Source organism: Puntigrus tetrazona, chromosome 2 (assembly GCF_018831695.1).
Source record: "Puntigrus tetrazona isolate hp1 chromosome 2, ASM1883169v1, whole genome shotgun sequence".
Lineage (NCBI taxonomy): Eukaryota > Metazoa > Chordata > Actinopteri > Cypriniformes > Cyprinidae > Puntigrus > Puntigrus tetrazona.
In genome coordinates this window covers 22,212,620-22,234,083 of record NC_056700.1, presented here as the reverse complement: position 1 = coordinate 22,234,083, position 21,464 = coordinate 22,212,620, and the positions used below count along the sequence as shown (strand labels likewise).

General features: G+C 36.3%; 1 protein-coding gene across 1 annotated transcript in view; it reads right to left on the bottom strand.

Moving 5' to 3' along the window:
- The window catches only part of LOC122324242 (ephrin type-B receptor 1-B), a 191,819-nt gene that overhangs the window by 92,089 nt on the left and 78,266 nt on the right, over positions 1 to 21,464 (bottom strand). Inside the window, exon 3 of the mRNA XM_043218532.1 lies at positions 13,159 to 13,840. Coding sequence (XP_043074467.1) covers positions 13,159 to 13,840 — 682 coding nt within the window. The remainder of the gene's footprint in view (positions 1 to 13,158; positions 13,841 to 21,464) is intronic.

Below are 21,464 nucleotides of genomic sequence, written 5' to 3'. Positions count from 1 at the left end.
AAATCAATTAAATATAATTGGAGAGTTAGAGAGTTTCCAAATATGGTAAAGAGTGTAACGTTTCTGTCACACACTTGAGGTATTCGGCCAATCACAACGCACTGGATAGCTTTGAGAGGGGCGGGGCAGAGAGCAGCAACAATAATGTACGGTACGCAAAAAATAATGTAAATACATCACATTACATCAAGCAACTAAGCAATGCCACACGATTCCTTTAATATTAAACAGACTAACAATCAAAAATAAAAGATTGAGAGCCTGTGAAATGCATTTAAATAGGCCGAACATGCAAAGCTATCAGTCTGTTGTTTTAATAAATTGACTTTATGTATGTGCATAATTCAAATGCATTTATAATATAATGAGCCCAAGTGAGCTTTTAATCCCTGCATTAATGCTAGAAGAGGCTGACAGCAGAAAAGCTAATCTCATTTGGAACTGACCTATCAGGATGAATATTTAAATTAAGCAACATCATTTGCATCTCCGAAGTGAGGCTGATTACACGCATTACCTTCCAAACATTTTAAAACCTGCTTTCAAGCATATTTTCGGTCAACAAATCAAAACAAGTCAAAATAACTGAAGAATATCAAAGCAAATGAAAAACCGAACAATAATTTCGAACAATACGTTTGCCATAAAGACTAATTGGAGAGAGGAAAGGCGCTGATTTGTTCCATCCGTTTACTGTAATAAGTGTGAAAGATTATACTCTGTTAATAATTATCTAAACTATTTTTAGATGTCACAGAGAGATTATCTGTGCACAAGATCATAATTATTAGAAAAAGCAATTATGCTTGGCAGAAGCAATATTAAAGGGTTAGTTCACCCTGAAATTAAATCATCCTTGTGTTGTTTCAAAACTTATAATATCTTTTGAGCTTAACCAACAGACAAAAAATAAATAAAATAAGTGAAAAATACAAACATAAAGCTGCAAAAGCTACATAAAAGTAGCTCATACGATATTTAGGTGAAACAAATATAAACTATAAGCTAGCTATTAACATATCGTATTGCTGTAACTGATTTATTATTGTCTATAAAATGAATGTTAAAGTCAGGAAAAAGATCAACATAAACTTATACCACACCGCAAATCATTACTACAATAATAGCTGAAGCTGGATCCATCTGTCTATTTCAACATGTTTCTCTCAGCGAGTGAACTTTTCCCACTGTCCACCACTCTTATGAATGTTAAATAAAGTTATTTGAATATTTGTAATATTAATAGCGGCATGCTGTGAGCTCGGCGATGCTGAACCACAGACCGGTGAAAAAGACAGAATCCGGCCATTTACGTCCTCCGTGAAGACAGGGATGGTGTGATGGATGAAGAAGAGAGAATGGGACTCGCCCCCTCCATCCTATTCAATGTCAGAGGCGTCTGTGAGGGTCAACGTGGCCCGTCCGAACGCCGCCGGCGCACGAAACGCAATGAATGAGGCCGTCCAGCATCACGCTTGTGTGTGTTAGCGCTATGCAGGCGTGCGGTTTGCATAAAAATGGGCCATCACACAAAGGCTTCAAGCGTGGCAATGCGTTTTCAGCACGGTTAACCAATTACAAAAGAATAAAAACGTAGTGCGACATTCAGTCCTGCGAGAGCAAAGTGAAATAAATCACACACTCTGCTTCTACAGCACAGGAATGGGTTCATTGAACTACAAAAAATGCAGACTAAATGACTCACTAAATGAAAATATGCGGGCTCTAAGAAATATGCAGACTAGAATATGTGCCCAGTAATGCATATTTATAAAAAAAGGACAGGTTTTCAGACCAAATACGCTGCAATATAAAAAACTTAATATGCAAAGTTTTTTTTTTGTAATGTACGTGTGTATTGTGTATATTTATTGTGTGTATATAAATATACCCACATACAGTATATATTTTGAAAATATTTGCATGTATATGTTTAGATTTATATAATTTATATACATATATAATTTATATACATATATATATATATATATATATATATATATATATATACATATATATATATATATATATATATATATATATATATATATATATATATATATATATATATATATATATATATATATATATATATATATATATATATATATATATATATACACACATATATATATATATATATGTAAAAAAAATATATATATATATATATATATATATATATATATATATATATATATATATATATATATGTATATGTGTGTGTGTATATTTATATATTTATATTATAATTAATATACACAGTACACGCACATATAATCTGTGAACAATTGTTTTATTTTGGATGCAATTAATTGTTTGACAACAATAATTATATGACAATTAAATTTGGAGCAATGGCCAATAAAAATGTATCTTTGCCATCACATGAATAAATTACATTGTAAAATATACTGGAATAAAAAATAAATAAATAAAATAATATATATTTTTTTATTAGTCAGTGTGGTGCTACTATAGTAATAGAAAAATGACTGTAAAACTACAAAAATATATAATAAAAATGTTTATTACACTTAACTGTGTTATAGTGCTTTATGCTCAGTCATAAAATATGCATTTGAACAAAAATGGTTTTGCTATTGCTAAAGCACTAGATTGGTACTTTGATTGCTGCACTTTTGGCTGTTTGGATTGTGTTTCCATAGGCTTCCGAGGTCTCGAGTGAATCAAAAACCCAGAAGTGATTTGCGAAGATGCTTTTCTGCTCTTTTTGCTTCACGTCGTGCCAAACAAAACCCCTGCTATGGTTAAAATCGCAGAAACGCGCGGGCTTTCATGCCTTATTTCTTCGGTTCTGACCCGTTTCACATCTTTCTTAGAAAGTCCCGTCTCGTTTGCCCTGCTGTGCGCACACACAAACCTCAGGACACACCGACACGCATATATCCAAGTCTAAAAGACAGAGCACTAGGTAATATGAGCTTCTAAAGCAGAGCATTAAATATGCACCAGACAGCTCAGAGAATAGAGAGCACTACTCCTGAATAAATAACCAAACAAACAACAGACTATCAGCCAATCTACAAATCAGCGCTGTCAGAGAGAGAGTGGAGATAATAATATACACGCACACACCGCAGGCGTGTGTATTTATGGGTCCCAACTGTCCTCTCCTCTTTCTTTCACACACACACACACACACACACACACACACACACACACACTCCATTGCTGAGAGAGCTCTGTTTATCACTCTTACAATCACACAGACCAGACCGGAGATGGTTTCTGTGCTAGTTTCTCACCATAATATAACTGTCTACATAGTCAGCTGCCTTCTAAAGAAGAATAACAACAAAAATACAATCTCGTGAACTCAAAAGAATGATTTGAAATCAATAGCCACTGTTTAGCGCTGAATAAATTCAGTTCAACTTGTTTTGAATAGCAGTTTTTACAATATAAATCATTCCAAAGCAGCTTAATACAGAATCCTGCCCGACAAGATCTGGCGAATACGATCATGTCAGCCCGGTTTGATTCTCTTTACGCGTTTCATAGAATTCGCCGGACTGCTTTTTTTTAAAAACAGTACCAAAGTTTGTGAAAGGATGTTTTATTGTTTCAAAAAGAAGTCTCTTAAGCTCACAAAGGCTGCATTTATTAAACAAAAATGCAGTAAAACGGCAATATAATAAAAAAGAAAAATACAATTTAAACTAACTTTTGACTATTTTGATATGTTTTAAAAAGTAAATCTTTCCTGTGATGCAAAGCTGAATTTTCAGCATCATTACTCCAGTCTTCAGGGTCACATACCTGTTTCTTCTTATTATTGGCATTTTATTTTGTTCAACACAGTCATGTAAACGCAATATTACGGTAGAAAGATAAATGTTAAAAAAAGAATAGCGTTTTTTATCTGAAATAGATTTTTTTTTTGTGTCTTTTACAGTCTCATTCGATCTATTTAACGTGCCTTTGCTGAAAAAAATATGTTACTCCAACATTTCAATGTCAGTGCATGCAAAGAATATCTAGAATTTGAGATGTCTACTGTTTGTAAAACAGACCTAAGCAAGCCTATGTTTCCTGAAAATGCTGTCTAGGTAGGCAGCTTCTCCAGCACTCCACTTTAACCTGGTCAAACAGCGAGTGTGAATGGTGACACGGAGATGTGGCTTCTGTCACATTCAGAGTTTTTTTTGTCATTGTTTTCTGGAGGTCAGCAAGAGTTAAAATGACAGCTGTCCGTAGAGCCTGAAGCCAGCATGGGTGAGCTAAATGAGCAAATCTGAGGTGTGTGAAGAACATCATCTAAAGTGACAGGACACTCGTGCTGTCTCTCTTTCGTTCAGTGGACTGTCCCTCTGCGCTGACCTTAAAATAACCCACATTAAACATCACAGAAATAAAACATGAATATGTATATACGTTTACCAACATGTCAGTATAGTGCATTTTAATTTGTTTGTTAATTGCATTTTTGGGAATACTTTATTTACGCACAGTCATGTCATTGACTTGATTTCATCCAATGAACACAAAGCAACATTATAAAGCGGAAAGTCTCTTCTTTTCTTAGAAATGGAAGTGCAGCTGCCAAAAACCAAAAGATGACAGCATAAAACTAGCTTAATAGTTATCTATATACTACCGTATTTCTGATGCAATGTGTAATAAAATTAAGAAAATTTAGACCCACTCTGTTGGAATATCATATCTGAATATAATGACATTGAGGGTGGGTAAACCGTCCAAACTGCTTTATTCTTCACGATTTTACAATTTTTATCGAATATTCCGGAGATTTTACCCCACAATCAGTGAGGTAATTTTTTGTCTGGAATTTTTAAATAAAATAAAAAAATACACATGACTTCAGGCTGTGTCAATCACGTTTACACACTACCTTTAAAACTTTCACCTGTTATGAATATTATTCGTACCAGGTTCTATTCTAAGCGGTTTTAGACTCAAGGCAAAGCAAGGAGCTTTACTTGTTTTGTTGTAGTCATTCAACTAGTATAGTATTTCACACTTGCATTCGTTCAAAACAACACGCAGCAACTGCGGCTCATTCATTAACAACATGAGCGATTATCTGTACTACAACAAAATGTCAAAATCAGGGGAAAAAGCCTCTTATCTGGGTCAGAACCAAAGCGTGCAGCGGTGAACTAGCAGTCGATCAATCACTGGCCTGTGTGCTGAGCAGTTTGATTGATTGGGAAACAGATTTTCCCCTGCATGTTTCTGGCTCTGGGCCTAGTATGGGGGCCTCTGGTGCTGGTGCAGGCTTTCCAAACCATTACCCTGACCCGATCAATGACTGACCCACGCTTACTGCTGACCTGACGGGCCGCTGAAGCAGAAGAACATGTGGTTTGCTCCAGATAACTGAAGTAAATATGAATATATTAAGCAGTGCTTAGAGGAGAATGCAGGCCGGCTCGTTCAACCCTCCATCAGATCCATCAGAGCTATAAAGCATGCTAAACTCTCAGATGAAAACTCTGCTGCTCAGAGACTGCTCTTCATAACTGAGAAAAATTAAGTATGATTTAGTAGCAAATTCAGTTTCAAGTATTAACAATATTGCAGAAATATAAAGTGATATAAAGAGTGAACGATTGAACAACAGATACATAGATGGATGGATGGATGGATGGATGGATGGATGGATGGATATCATGTCATTGACTTTGATTTCATCCAAAGAACACAAAATAAAAATATTAATCAGAAAGTCCAGGCTTCTCTTTTCCAAAAATGGAAGTAGAAACAGAGTAGAAACAGAGAGAGCTGGATGGAAGAGTAGAAACAGAGAAAGCTGGATGGATGGATGAAAAATAGAACTGGGTGGATGGATGGATGGATGGATGGATGGATGGATGGATGGATGGCTGATAAAAATAGAACTGGATGTATGGATGGAAAACAGAATTGGATGGATAAAAATAGAACTGGTTGGATGGATGAAAAATAGAACTGTATGTATGGATGGATAAAAATAGAACAGAAGTGGGCGTTCAGAATCCCATGAACTAATGATTTCATAGCAGCTGAAAGCTCAAAGGTTCCACTTTAAAGTGTCTGTTAAAAGGCATCCAGTGTTCTTCCAGAAGCCACGGTCAGAGTTGATCCTCCCTTAACATGAAGCCAAAAAGCTCTCTCTCCATCAGAGCAAAGCTAGCCAAGTGCTCTTCTTCTGTTTTTAAAGCTTTGTGTACATGGTGTAAACAGCAAGATCACAGCGATGGAGCCGTGACACTTCTGAGCGGCAGCGCCAAGGGGAGGGTTTGTTTGCGCTCTTCAAATGTGTAATTAACCAGCATTAAAACACACTCACTTTTCAAACCACCGTGTCCTCAATGACTTTTGAGAGAGCAGAGGGAAAACAAGAGACAGAGACAAACAGAGGGAGCAGAGAGAGAGAGAGAGAGAGAAACGAATAGGTCACACAGCCACTGCAAACTTTTGAAAAACTGTGGATATTTAAACGAGTAAATATCCAGATTCCCCCAGTAAAGTTCCCCACTGTTCTGTCAACAAAACGAAACAAAAGTACATAAAATGACATTAAAATATATTAAATATACAATAAAATATAATAATAATAAAAATTATCAATAATGGTTATCATTAGCCAAAACTAGAAACAAAGTCATTTGTCATCACTGTAAATGTGCATATTATAATTACATAAAAACTATATATTTGTATTTACATTTATTAAACTTATATAATATTTAAATAAAAATAATTAAACTATTTATTTTAATAAATAAATACATTCTCAACTTAGCTAAAAATAGTCCTCAAATGACTAAAATGACTAAAAGTAAAACTGAAATAATAATAAGTTAAAGCTAAATGGTAACAGGCAAAAAAAGACAAACTCGCATAGCATAACCTAAAAGCCAATTCAAAAGTGTACTTCAACACATATTAAATGTGTGACCACACACTCCGATGAACAGAGAGATGGAGAAAGAAACACACAGACTTGATGTCATTTTTGGTTTTGTTCTAGAGAGAGAAGCTAAATTACTACTCTCTGCACAGTTCTCCTCGTTCCTGTCCAAAAACTGCTTTATAAAGGCAGACCCTCTGAAACACACACGTACACACTCAAACACAGACCTCAGCACTATTCACAAGGGTTTGGTACGCCGGCTGATGTACAATTATTAACAGAGGACATCTGTGATTTCGTGTATTGGCTGGGAATGAAGATGGACCGGGCGGCAAAAAAATAAATCTAACTTTAGTTACAAACTCTGACAAAGGTCAAAATAATATTGCGCCGCAATTACAGACATGGGAGATTAGATTTCTCCGAGGACGCTTGAGTTATCAGAAAACAAAACAGAAGGCGATTTGTTCTGTGATAAACACACGATTAAAAATCACAAAGCACATTGGTGAATTACCTGTTTACTTCTTCAAATTTAGAATTACCCAAAAACCTTGCTGTCCAGATCTCTGTTTGCTTCTGAAATTTGGCAGCAGGCATCAGAAAACCATCATGTACACGAATCTGCATCCTCAACACACGGCCCCCATCTGTTAGTGCTTGTTTTGGGTCATTTCGAGGGATATTTGAGAGGGGAAGAGGGTTCTTCTCTCCGGGAAAAGCGCGGAGGATCATTTCAGTGGAACGGAGATTGGACCGCACCGTCTGAAAGATGTAAACAAACTTCAACTAGATAAGTGGGATCTTCCAGATGTCCAAAACCTGAGCTGTTTGTTGTGCATAATGGCATCAGTGTGTGAGTGTGTGTTGGGGTGTTTTTGTACCCAATGACTAGCATGTGTGTGCTTGTTTATGGGTGTTTTAATAGAGCTCTGCTGTGTTTGGCTATGCCTGATTGTGTGTTGTATATAGAGCAGTAGGTGTGTGTTTATGTAATTCTAAGAGTGCTTTTCAATGGCCTTTTGTCTGTGTTTATTTAGAGCTGCAAGTGCATGCATGTGAGTTTTGTACGTTTATCCGCCTGTGTCAATCTGTTTAATGTGTACGCAGTTGTGAAGTTATATTTAAGTAGGTACCTACATAGTAAAGTTTGTGTTTAAACTATGCAAAAAAATGGTGAGTAAATTTTCATGCATTCTAAAGAAATTAATTTAACGGCACCCTTTTATTCAATGCTTTTGGAAACATCCATTTGCCGTTTTAACAGCTGAACAGTTGAACTTACTTTGATAGAGAATAAATCTATCTAGTTGTGTTGGCCCATCTCTGTGCCACGAGTAGTTTCCAGTTTTTAGGTGACAGCAGCAGTTTACAAACTTCATTCAATCACACTGCCGGTCACACATCAGATAATAGGGTCAAACAAGAAATCGAGGAAGTAGGGATGAAATCAGAATGACCATGTGAATAGGGTTGGGCGTAAAGAACAGAAATGTAGCAAAATATGTGAAATGCACAAATGTTTTTGGGGATTTTTTTACCATAATTTTACATATTATAATATAGCATATATATTGCCATATGTCTTTATATAGTAAGCCTGTTATACAGACACTTAAATATATATTTTTTTCCTTTTGGATCTTGAAGGTTAAGAAATGTATCAAAGATACTAATAAAGTTAAAGGAATGTTCATTATTGCAATATAACTCTCTCAATTTAAAGATTTACCATGGACTGAAATGTCAACCGTACAGTTGAGTATAATTAAAAACATCAATAAAAAAAATGCTGGAGGCTATATATTAGATGTACAGTATACTAATAAGAATTTTAAGTTCAATAATTTTTTGATTAGCTCCTTTTAGGGGTGATGGTTAAAGGGTCTGGTGTTTTTGCAGGTTGTGAGTCAGAAGTACCAGGCTGTTCTTCCAGAGTTGGAATTGGCTCACTTTATAGTCTCTGTGCACAGCCAGCATAGGCTACTCTGCAGGTTCAGGAATCAGTTCTCTGTAAAATGTGAATATTCGTGTTGAACTGTTCTGGAACAGTGTTGTAAATCCAACTTAACCACTGATTTCTAGTTGTGTCCTCTTTTGGAAGCACAAACGCAACGAAACACATCACGTTTAAATGAGCCATTTTAGGGGGTGTTTTAGTCATAACTTTTATAGAGAATATCTCTTTGGTCCTGGGCTTTTACTCTTTGCAACTTTAGGGATCTTAGAACAGCTAGTACTCAAAGAAAAAGGTTGCAACAAAGCTAAACATTCTGAATGCAGTATATAATAAATGTTCTTCTATCACATGTGCATGTCTTCTTAACAAATAAAACATTTATTTGCCCTACAATTTTTATTTATTTAAATATTTTCAAAAGCACATGCACTTTGGAAATTGTATTCATGGTGTCTACATAAATTTTGCAGTGTTTTTTTTTTTTTTTTTAATCCAAAAGCCTGTACATTTCCATAAAACTACACAGACAAAAAAAGCAGCTTAGGTCTATTATACATAACTTCTTCATATTTGTCTACTCCGATTTTAGTGCATTTGTATTTGTGTATATCTGTTTGTGTGTACAGAGAGTGAGTGTTTGTATAGAGCTCTGCAAATGTGTTTGTATATAGCTATACGTGAATGTGTGTGTGTGTGTTTGTATAGAGCTGTCCGCTCTCTCCAGGTGTGTGTCAGTTCAGACAGCTCTTGCGGTGAGTGTATCTCTGTTCAATTCCGCAGCCTGTGAGGGGTCATCCGGCCTCTCACCCTCTGTCACAGCGCTCGGGACGCACGCCGGCAGAATATAGAGCCAAATCTGGACCCCAGAACAGTCACGGCTAGACCTGGCACGGCCTTTTTCCTGCAGAAACCGAGCTGAGCTGAGAGCTGTGGCTAATGGGGAGAGGTTATTTTATTAATATGCTGATTTTACTCCGGGTGACAGCCATCATCTCTCACCCTGAGGGTGAGATCTAATCCTACTCTCACACAGATATGCGGACATACTGTATACACACAGTGATTATTCAGACTCCCTCTGAGCAGGGTCAAAATAACAAACCCAGCTGTGCGTTAGACAGATAGAGGGAATGGGGGAAAGTGGGTGACGGAGAGAAAGAGACAGAATGAGATAAACTTTCCTGGCTGTGTTCTAAACAGCAAACTAGACTATTTTTGCAGTAACTATGATATAAAGTGTGCAAATTGTCTAAATGTGTGGAAAACCTGGATGAGCAATTATTTTTGCAGTGCAGCATAATGCATGCATTGTTGTATCCCAGAATGCAATGTAAATATAAATTATTATAAATACATTTTTGTTTATTTATTTGTTGTTTCCCTGGTACTAATATCTAAATGTTCCTAAATTATTATGCATCGCAAAAACACACGAGTGCTGTTTTCCGAGAAATCATTCATAAAAATTAATATGATAATGTGCTTCTTTTTAATATATCTTTATTAACTTATTATTTACATTTTGACAAAAATCAAAATATGGATTATTTACTTCTAATAATCAGCTGAATACTGTTCACTAGATTATACACAAGGTCCTAATGGGGTTCTTTGACAAGCATAATGAAATCATGTCTCAACTAGCATACAGTGTTTGCTTTTTATCAAGAAAACAGTAGGTAGCATACTGTGCAGTATGCAGTAAGTAGTACGCAACAATCCATTCCAAGATGTAAAGCTCCTCAGACTTCCTTTGAGACACATTTATAATAGCTCAGACACCTTCATTAACCCAAAAGACCAATTACTCTAATCAACCTTTAATCACCCTCTCCAGGTCCAAATCGACCAATGAAAGCAGAGGGGGGTTGTGGAGGTTTGGATCCAGACGGCCATCAACAAAAACAGACTAATGAACATTAAAGGAATACTTATTACCCCAGGTTGCCAGTGCTGGTAAAATCAACCCCAGGGAATTTATGGAAACTTTATAAGAATGCAATGTGTGTGTGCATGTGTGTGCATGTTCAGACTGCAATATATTAGCCCATCAAAAGCCTTTATGGGAACTCGCAGATCAAAGCGGCAGTAATTAGTGGTGACTTGCTGTGTGCGAAATCGTTAATCCGCTAACACACTGGCTTTTAAAAACCGCGGCCACATCTAGCTGACAGACTTTATACCAGACGCTAACACCCAGCAAAACCTCAACCGTCTTTAATCTTCAAAGTTTATGACAACTTCATCACCTCTTACAGATCATAGAGCATTCCAGAAGACATCCGACACCGTGTCCTCAACTGGCGCAACGGCGACACGGTTTCAGCCCCACATTTTCAGCATTTTTCTGTCACTTTCATCAAATGTAGCCGTTTCTGTCCATTTACAGGTATTCTGCTGTTTGCGCTTATAGGATTACTTCACCCCAAAATGAAAATTTTGTCATTTAATTACTTGTCAACCCCGTGTCAACACAACCAATTTGTATGTATTTTACGAGATGGCTAATATGTGCTAATTCGTACAAATTCGTACGACCTCACTTTTTCACGTTTTGTGTGATTTGTCTAAACTATGTACAAATTGCCGTGAGACCGGGCTGCCCATGTCGTTCCAAACCTTTAAAAGCTTAATTCGTATTCGTAATACACTATAAAATATTTTGAATGAAAACCGAGAGGCTTGTGTCTGTCCCATTGACTGCCTAGCAATGAACGCTGTCAGGATACTCTATCTGCCATCAGTGGTTCAACCGTAGCGTTATGAAGTGATGAGAATACTTTTTGTATGGAAAGAAATTACGACTTTATTCAACAGTTCTGCACTCTAATGTCACTGTAGCTCTTTTTATAGAGTATACGCTGAATGCTGTTTTTGTTCAAACCAAAGCATAAATACATGTAGAAAGCATATCCTTCATTTCTTTAATTAATACATTTAATTAAATAGTTAACTTTATCTGAATTGTAGTTGAGTCCTTGCATGTGCATTTCAAGACCCTGTTATATGTAATATCCAAGCATGTTTTAACTGTAATTAAATTAAATAAATTGGTTGCTCACACTGCACTTGGGTTTGAACACTATGTGAAATTCATTTCAAATTTGCCAAGCTCAACTTTTGTGGGATTTTTGCAGTCCGAAACAGGTCTTAACTTGGACTACATCGACGTCATGGCCATTTCTCAGCTGATAAGAAGACCTTGCCTGAGGATGCCAATGAACTCAACAAGGCTGTCACCTGTGAATGTGTGCATTTAGGTATAGAGGCAGCTGTGGTGCTCAAAGTTGGCCCTCCCACACTAAGTGTTGTATCTGTTCATTGATCGAGACAGATGGCTGTCAATCAATCTTATCGTCTCTCAACACATTTGGTCCTGAGGGATCCCATATGGCACCGGCCTAGAGTGAAGGCCAAATCTACCAATCACAGACCTTGAGAGAACAACGTGACTGTGTCATGAAAATAGAGAGACTAAATACAGACAAAAAAGAAAAAGAGTCTGGTTTGCTTACCAGAATAGTACAACCTGAACCAATATATTATAATATTTACAATAATGGTTGACCGATATGTCATTTTAAAGGACAAATTCAAAAATGGTCCCTTTTTGACTTTAGCTACATCTTTGCCTCACTCAACCCAAGATTAACAATCTTTAACACCTCATTCTGCTCTCTCTCAATGTGCGCACATTGCCGTATTAATCCAAAATAAAGCAGCTCAAACTCGAAATCTGCTGAATGGAAATCTTCTCAAATAATCACAAATCTGTGCATCTCACAACTGAATCTACAGGAAGTTCATTCGTCAAAGCTCTTGCAGAGACTTCTTGATCTAGAGCTCAGAAAGGGAGAGCAGCTTAGTCGCTGGGTCACCAACAAATGTTGGGTTTTCAAAGCTGTTTTTGACACTTGTCTAATAGATTATCCAGCGAGAAGCCTGTAATCAAACTCCAATTAATAAAACATATGGCTGGCAAATATTATAGCTATAAAATGCTGATCCATGGGGCTCCATGAACAGGCTCCAAACCAATTATTCAGTTATTATTATATAAATTATTAGTGCTGTCAAACTTTTATTTGCAATTAAATGCATCCAAGCTAAAAGTTTTCATTTACATAAAATATGAGTGTGTACTGTATATATTTATGATGTATATACAAATATATATATTTAAAAAAATGTTTATATGTTTATATATTAAATATATTCATCCAAAAAATTTTGGCGCGATCAATCACAATGAATTGTTTGACAGCACTTTTACATTAGTTAACCAAAGATCAACACTATTAAAAACCCATTGTCTTACCTCGACAAACGTTCCCGTTATCTGGCTCGAATCCTGCCTTGCAGGTGCAGCTCCCAATCGGAACCATCCAGTCTCCATCTCCATTACAATACAACTTAATAGGTACGTCCACTTCCTCAGAATTTGGGATGCACATCCCACGAGCGATCACCAGCGAGGTACTCTCTGCGCCAGTCATGGTCTCTGGAAATATCGCAAAGTTCTGCACCACGCTAGGGCATTTCTTATAAAACACACGGACAGACAGCAGGGACATGCATGCGCCGTAGTCCTGAAATGCCAAATAAAAGCCGTTTTTCGACAACGGACCGAAGCTCCGCACCTCTGTGTTCACTTTCATCAATCTACCGCCAAAATCCACCTGTGAGAAGCTCTCGTCCGCTGCGATGGTGTCCACCTTCAAATACGGAGCCTCCATCCAGAACGCCGTACCTTTGGTGGCGATGACGGAGTCCGTCTCGTAGTAGTACAGGTTAAAGGTCTCCTTACAGGATCCAGGCACCCGCGGGATGCTGCTGCAGTCTCGGACGGTGAAACGCATCTCCACATAGATGCGCTGAGCACCACGTCGTGCGATGAAGGTGGTGAGAAGCCAATTGTTCTGGTTCGGCTCGAAGACGTTACACACCTGGTACGTTCGGATGGTGTTGAGATTCTCGTCATAGCCACTTACTTCTTCCCACTGGAGAAGAAAAACAGTAGGATGCTTAGCACAACAAATAGAACAATGGCAAAAAAAAGAACATACATCATTAAAAATTACATAAGGACTTAGGTTGGGTTTTGACATAAATTTTACTATTCAGTTCGATTCTGACTCGTAAACTTGCAACTCGATTTGATTAGATTCAGATTATTTTGGATATATAAGCTGCAAAATGCTACATGCAAATGTTTCTCAAGAAATAAAATGAAGGGTAAAAAAATTAATAAAAATTACACTCAATATTTCTTTACAATAATAAAGTTACTATTACATAATTATATCAAAATATAAATATTATGAATTTTATGTGGTGAATATAAGTAGCAAAATGCAACACTAGAGATAATTTTTATGATTAACAAGTTTGTGGTCATCGAGTAAATTCCTTTTTTTTTACGGTTACACATATTAGCATGCATATTACTAATATTAGCCATTTATTAGTGCTAATAAAGTACATAATATAATAATAAAAATAATAGCTATTTATGTTGAATGCTTACAAACGATGTAGAACTGGATCTCTTATTATGAAAAATAATAATAAGATGTTTCTTTTCAATTGTAAATGACTCGGAATTAAACTTTTGAGTGAATAATTCAATTACATATACCACACAAAAAGATATACAGACTCAGTGGTGTAATGACGAATAATTCTTGTCAACTGGCAAATACATTTTACACAGCGCATTTCAGCACCCAGAGAACTTTCTGTTTTGCGGTCAATGGTGTGAACAACCCTTGTTTCAACTTAAAATTGCAAGAGGTGCTTGCTGAAGTGGAATAAAGATGAGAAATATCACTGCTGGTTCATTTGATGCTATCGATGTGGAACCATGGTCTGAACTCAGACAGGTTTCTGCCTTTCATAAAATATTGATACAAATTGAGTTTCCAGAAACCTCTCCAACCCCATATTCCCCACCCAAAAAAACATCTAAAAGCTTTTAAACACTACATGACTTTGAAACTTTTTTTTTTCTGTCTCCGAGATGATGAAACCTTTATGGCCTCTCTTTCCGAGTTTCAGATCACAAAATCTGTCTCCCTAATCACCTGAGGTGGGCGAGGAAGCCGCTGCCATCTGCTACGGTCCAGGCCAAGTCCGGCCAGCCACTTACCATTACAATATTACCATATTATAAAATGTGATGCGTAACAAATTTGAGATTATGCGCTATCGAATTACAATTAGAAGTAAGTGGAGCAGTATATGGCTGCCCTCCTGCAACCCTGGTAAAACAGCACCACCGGCAGATTGCGAAACATGGCAATTGAGTTCAAACTGTTGCTGAAGACAGGTCTGCTGATCGCTGCGGACAGTACAGTCTAAAAAATGAAAAGTTACAAAAACAACCTGACAGCTTAATGCATTATTTTCAGACATTTTGATGCCAAGAACCACCTTCAAATATGATGATGCCCTCAGAGATCCTTCGCTCCTAAAACAATCAGCATTTTCGCAAAGACCCATTTACACTGTGTTAGAAAATCATGATATTATAAAATATTAAATATTAGCAAAATTACATCTTTTTGTTTTGTCTTTTGTATCGAGTTCATTATTAAAATATTGTCTGACAAATACAGACTTTGAGATTTTGTGATTTAAGTAATGAAAAGAAGAGTAGTTTTACAGTAACATTTTATAAATGTAATAAATAAATTATGGCTGTCAAATGATTAATCACAATTTATCGCACCCAAAATAAAGGTTTTTTGCTTACATAATATATGCGTCCTGTATGGGTATATATATGTATATTTGTGTGTGTGTGTGTATACATAAAACATACAAATATATTAATATAAAATAGTAAAATAGTGTACACATAATAAATATGCACTGCACACATAATACAATATATACCGTAAATTCTGGACTATAAGCCGCTACTTTTTTCATAGGTTTTGAACCATGCGGCTTATACAAAGGTTGACTATTCTGCAGATTTTTCCCACCGCTAGAAGCGCTCTAACCGGAATTAGAATCAAAACTAAGACAAAATAAATGCAAAGAAGAATACGCTAGTTCCTCTTTGTGTGTATATATATATATATATATATATATATATATATATATATATATATATATATATATATATATATATATAAATAAATAATGTTACAGTCTCTGAGTTCCTGTCTAAAGTTAATTCACCCTACAATGAAAAATTCTGTTATCATTTACTTCTACTCATCCCATTCGTTCATCTTCACAGAATATTTGAATTTAAAACGTGAATGAGATTTGACAGCTGGTGTCAGAGGGCAAGACTCTCAATCAAAGTCAACTTTCAATCACTTTCAGTGACATTTCCTCTCACAAAGCCAACATTCTGCTTCAGAAACCTTGAAACAAGTAATAATTTTATGAACTTTTCATCTGTACTTTTTTTTATCATTTTTGGTCCTTTTTGGAACTCGTTTGCCCCCTGGTCACCGTTGGTTGCCGCTGTACGAAAAAGAACAGTGTCAATATCTTCTTTTGGGTTCTACAGAAGAGAAAAAAAGTCTGAAGTAACATGAGGGTGAGTAAATGATTTAATGTTTTGTTTAACCGTATCTGTCCAAACGCGTACAATCCATGCAGTTAAAAGCCTGATGCTTCACTACTGATCCGATCTAAGTCCCTCAGTCCCAGCAGTGGACAGCTGTGAGGTAAAAGTGGGGTCATGTTGCCCGTACATGATCGCTTGCTGCCTGAACCGTTCTGTTCAGCGTTAAAGCTGGATAACAGGCACGCCACTGCACGGCCCTGTGGGTAATCTCTGCCTTTTAACAGAGCAGGCTGACCGAATGAACCATCCTACGATATCCCAGAATTCCCTTGAGGTGCCGCAGCCGTGGGAGAGGGAAATAAATACAAGATTTGCGAGCGGGCTCTTTAGGGCTGTGTAAAGTTATGGTATCGGTAAGGGAAGTGTGTGTGTGTGTGTGTGTGTGTGTACCTGTGTGGGCGCTGTTTGTTTTGTCTAAGTGTGCATGGCCTCTGGAGAGTAGCTCACTCGCCGACCCTCACAGAATAAGAGTCTGATCTAAGCAAACCTTGAAATCGTAAGATGGGCTATCAGGATGCGTGTATAACTTTGCTGTTTGAGCGCGTTATGAAAGCAGAAACAGAGAAAATAGGGAATTCGGGGTAAATCGAATCTGAAGAATGATGGATCAGCGTCCGTGTGGCAGCTTGAAAGCCAGGAGGAAAAAAAAATAAAAAAAAATCGATGCATGAAGTGTTGGCAAAAACAGTATAATCTCTACTTCCAAAAAAACAAACAAAAAACAAATGTACGTGAGGCAAAGCAAAACACATTTGAAATAAATCACCCAAAAATGAGAAATCTGTCGTCAGTTACCCTCGAGTTGTTCCAAACATGTATTTGATAGATAGATATTTTGAAAAACGTCGGTAGCCAAACAGTTGCTCTTTTTATTTTTTTTTATTTTGAAACCCAGCCACATTTTTCTAAATAGCTTCTTTTATGCTCGGAGAGAAAAAGAAATGAATAGAAACAACACAAAATATTCAATTCCTCTCGTACGTACTTTATTTGATCATCTTAACGAAACAGGTTTTTGCGAACATTTTGTGATTAAAAAAATATCTCCAAACGGTCATGTAGTTCGCTTCAAACGATTTAGCTTAAAATAATAATTCATTCAAGAATGATATGGGCTTTCGCTACCTCTTTCACTATTTAGGCAAGGAGAAGAGCTAGAATGGCTTAACCCTTTCACACAAAATATTCTTAGCGAGTTTTTTTAAGCGACCATTATTTTAGAAAGTTTAGCATTATTGTTACCATGACAACGCATCATGCTTGTCATGTGACGCACCGCAGTCACAATAGCGCTGTATGACACATGGATCGTTCGTATTAGTATTATTATTAATATTCACAAACATACTCACGGTATGATGAAATATTTTATATTCTGATTCTGAAATAAGGCCAAGTAAATATATTTGGTAGTTTAGACACTTATAAAGACATCTATAGACATGTAAGTGTACAGTTTTGCTATTTAAATGTATGAAACCTAAAACAAGCATATGGTCGAAAACTGAATATTTCTGATAATAAGACGGTCACACCGGTGTGATCGTACGCACGTAAGGGTTAAATTTCGATCTGCTCCTCACAAAGCTATCGTACGGCTTCAGAAGACTTGGAATATAGCATCGTAGTCAAACTTTCATAATGCCGTTTTATCATTTTGAACTTTGAAAGCTGCAGTTTCCATTTATTTTAATTGCACAGAAAAGAGCGGCCAGTTGCATTATTCAAAATGCCTTCTTTCGGAAGAAAGAAAAGAAGTCATAAGTGTTTGGAACAACATGAGACTGAGTAAATGATGACAGAAATCTCATTTTTGGTTGAACCATTCCTTTAATGTTACTTTGAAAAGACTTGTGTTTAATTTAATAAAACAGGGAACGCTAAGAACAACTAATAAAAAAAGCAATCTTAAAAAGCCATCTGTAGCTGACTCGCTCATTCAAGCAAATCCACTTCAATAGAATTAATTCCACTCTTTTAAAATAATGCCTCTTGCACGATTTATATTGGTTAAATGTAAGATGAATGCCAGCAGACACCCACGGGATGAATGTAACTTTCCACGCAACATCGCGATTCAATATATAATTTAGAGAAAACAAGATAAAAAGCAGAAACAATGTCCGTAACGGTGGTAAATCAAAATATAGTGCTACAGAAGAGTGCAATTTCCATTTCATGACACATCTGTCATGATTTTTCACAGCCATTTCATATCTCCACGTTTAATTATACATACTGTCATTTTACCTCTTTTGATTGCATCAGGTTGAATTGTTCTTTCTGGTAATTTAAAGAGACGGTGACTGTCAGACACTGGGAAAAAAATTCCACCCTTCCATTTATGCTTTTCATCTTAAAAAGACAACATGAAATAGAAATTGACCATTTCAGTTTCCTTAATAATTGTCTTCAGTCTTACTGTGCACCACTGTCAGTTATTTAAAGAGAGAGAGAAAGAAAAAATATCTATATAATATTATCATTATATATTATTATTAGAATACACACACACACACACACACATACATACATCTATATATATATATATATATATATATATATATATATATATATATATATATATATATATATATATATATATATATATATATACATATATATATATATATATATATATATATATACATACATACATACATATATATATATATACATACATACATACATATATATATATATATATATATATATATATACATATATACATATATACACCTATATATATATATTTTTTTTCTCTGCTCTCCAGCTCTGCCAACTCTCTGTATTTTACCAAGATACCTATTTATATGTATTTTTTATATATTTACAACATATGCACATATATAGAGAGATATAAACATATAAAAATAAATACATATCAAATATAAATACAAATGCATGTTGTCTTTAAACACACCGCCAGCTTGATGATAACTGGCAGAAGGAGTGTATCATCGCCTCCTCAGAGACGGCAGAGCTGGAAGGCATTGCTCCGGAGGAGAAGAAGAAGGGATGAGAGAGAGAAGTGAGAAGAGAGAGGTGGGACTGGTGTGGAGGGGTGGGAGTGTAACATAGCTGGCATGATGAATGAGTTTACAGAGATCCCGGGCACAAATGAAAGCCCCCTTTTTTTTCCTCCCGACTGCCAAAGCAACTCCCCACCCCTCCACCCCCGCAACTCTGTAATGATGATTTATCTGTATTAGATGGACCCGTCCAATCTGGCACGGCGCTGCCATTAATACAGCAGGGCACTGGGCCCTCCCCAGCCTGGGCTCGGGACGCTTGTCTCTCTGTCTGCTGAAATGACCACAATCACTCAACCCGACTCACGCCACAGGCTACGGCAGACAGAGCCGAGTACCAGCTCATATATCACATCTCGAACTGTGTTATACCATCAGAGATTTGCACATAATATCATACGCACGCATGCACGGCCGCGCGCTCTCGCATAAACACCAGCGCGGTCATAATCGCTGTGGGCATTTGGCATAATGCAATGCTATCCTTTGAGTCACTATAATAGAAGAGTTACTTTTTCAGATGCACTATTTTATGACAATATTCATTACCATTCAAAAGTTTGGGGTCGGTGAATTAATAAAAACGTTTCAGCAACGACGTGTAAAGTGCCAGAAATGGGCCTGTGTTTTAGCTAAAAATAAATGTTGCCTTAAGAAAGCAAGAAAAAAAGGAAAACCTATATCCAATTTATAAAATATTTATATACAATATTTTCCAAATCAATCAATCAATTAATCAATAATAGCAAGACAAATCTTTTAAATTGATATTAATAAGAAATATGGAATAAGACACTCTAATGGAAACATCAGACACTCAAATTCACATAAAAATACTGAAAACGGTTATTTTATAATAAAATAATTTTTCACAATATTACTGTTTTACTGTATTTTCAATCAAATAATTGCAACCTGTATATAAGACACTTCTTTATAAATAAATATTTAAAAATACTCCATAAATAAATCATTTTTTCAAAGAAACATTAATCAATCAGTCAATCATATACCCAAGTTTTGAGCAATATAAAAAAATACTGAAATATAAAATCTTATTAAATATTTTAATATATTTTAATATATTTTTAGATTCCACTAAATGCTAAAATCTACATATTTAAACGTGTTTTTAATAATTAAGGAAATTTGTATTTATTTATTATTATTTCATAAAGATTTTATTACCTATGTATAAAACATAGATCTAGTTCACAGTAGTGAGTTATACTTTCTTCTTACAGAAGAATGGCGTGTTTGTACGCCTAATTATCTTGTTCCCATAACACGGTCACGTGTTCGTCCTACAGATCTACATGACTCAGTGTCTGCACTGCAAGCGTCTGGCATAGAAAAAGAGAAAGGGAACGAGAAGAGAAAGAGAGGCACTAATGATGTATTGTAATTAGTTACTTTCAACAAAATGCAACAGATTTGAAACGTTCCTCTGAACGCACAAATGCACAAAACACACATAACAAGAAACTCCCTCCACAAGACTGGAGGCGCACGCGAATAAACAGCGAGAAAGAGGTCGACAGAAATGGCAATTTGAGGATTCGCAATCTCAGCCTGTCTATAAAATGGTGATGAAGCCATTAAAACTGTCCAGTGTGCAGGACAAAAGTAAAATTGTTTTGAAGCCCTCTGGCTTGCGCTATAATGATCATGCTCATAAACTCTCAGACTGCACGCTTTCATCAGCACGGATCTCTACTAGAGCCGAACGCTTCTCTGGCTGGGATTTACAGGTCCGCTCAGGCACGAGGGGGGTCACGAATGCATCACACAGACACACACTTTCTGCTTTTACACATTTCGTACGGAGGCCTTCATTATCCAGTGTGGTTCGTGCTACGCCGCTGACTAAATTTCCCCTCGGGGATCAATAAAGCATCTCTAACTGTTATGGGCGAGAACCGAACCTGTTGTCAACCCGACACATTAATCTCAGACACAGTCAGAGAGGACAGAACATTAAACACATGAATTAAGTTAGCCGCA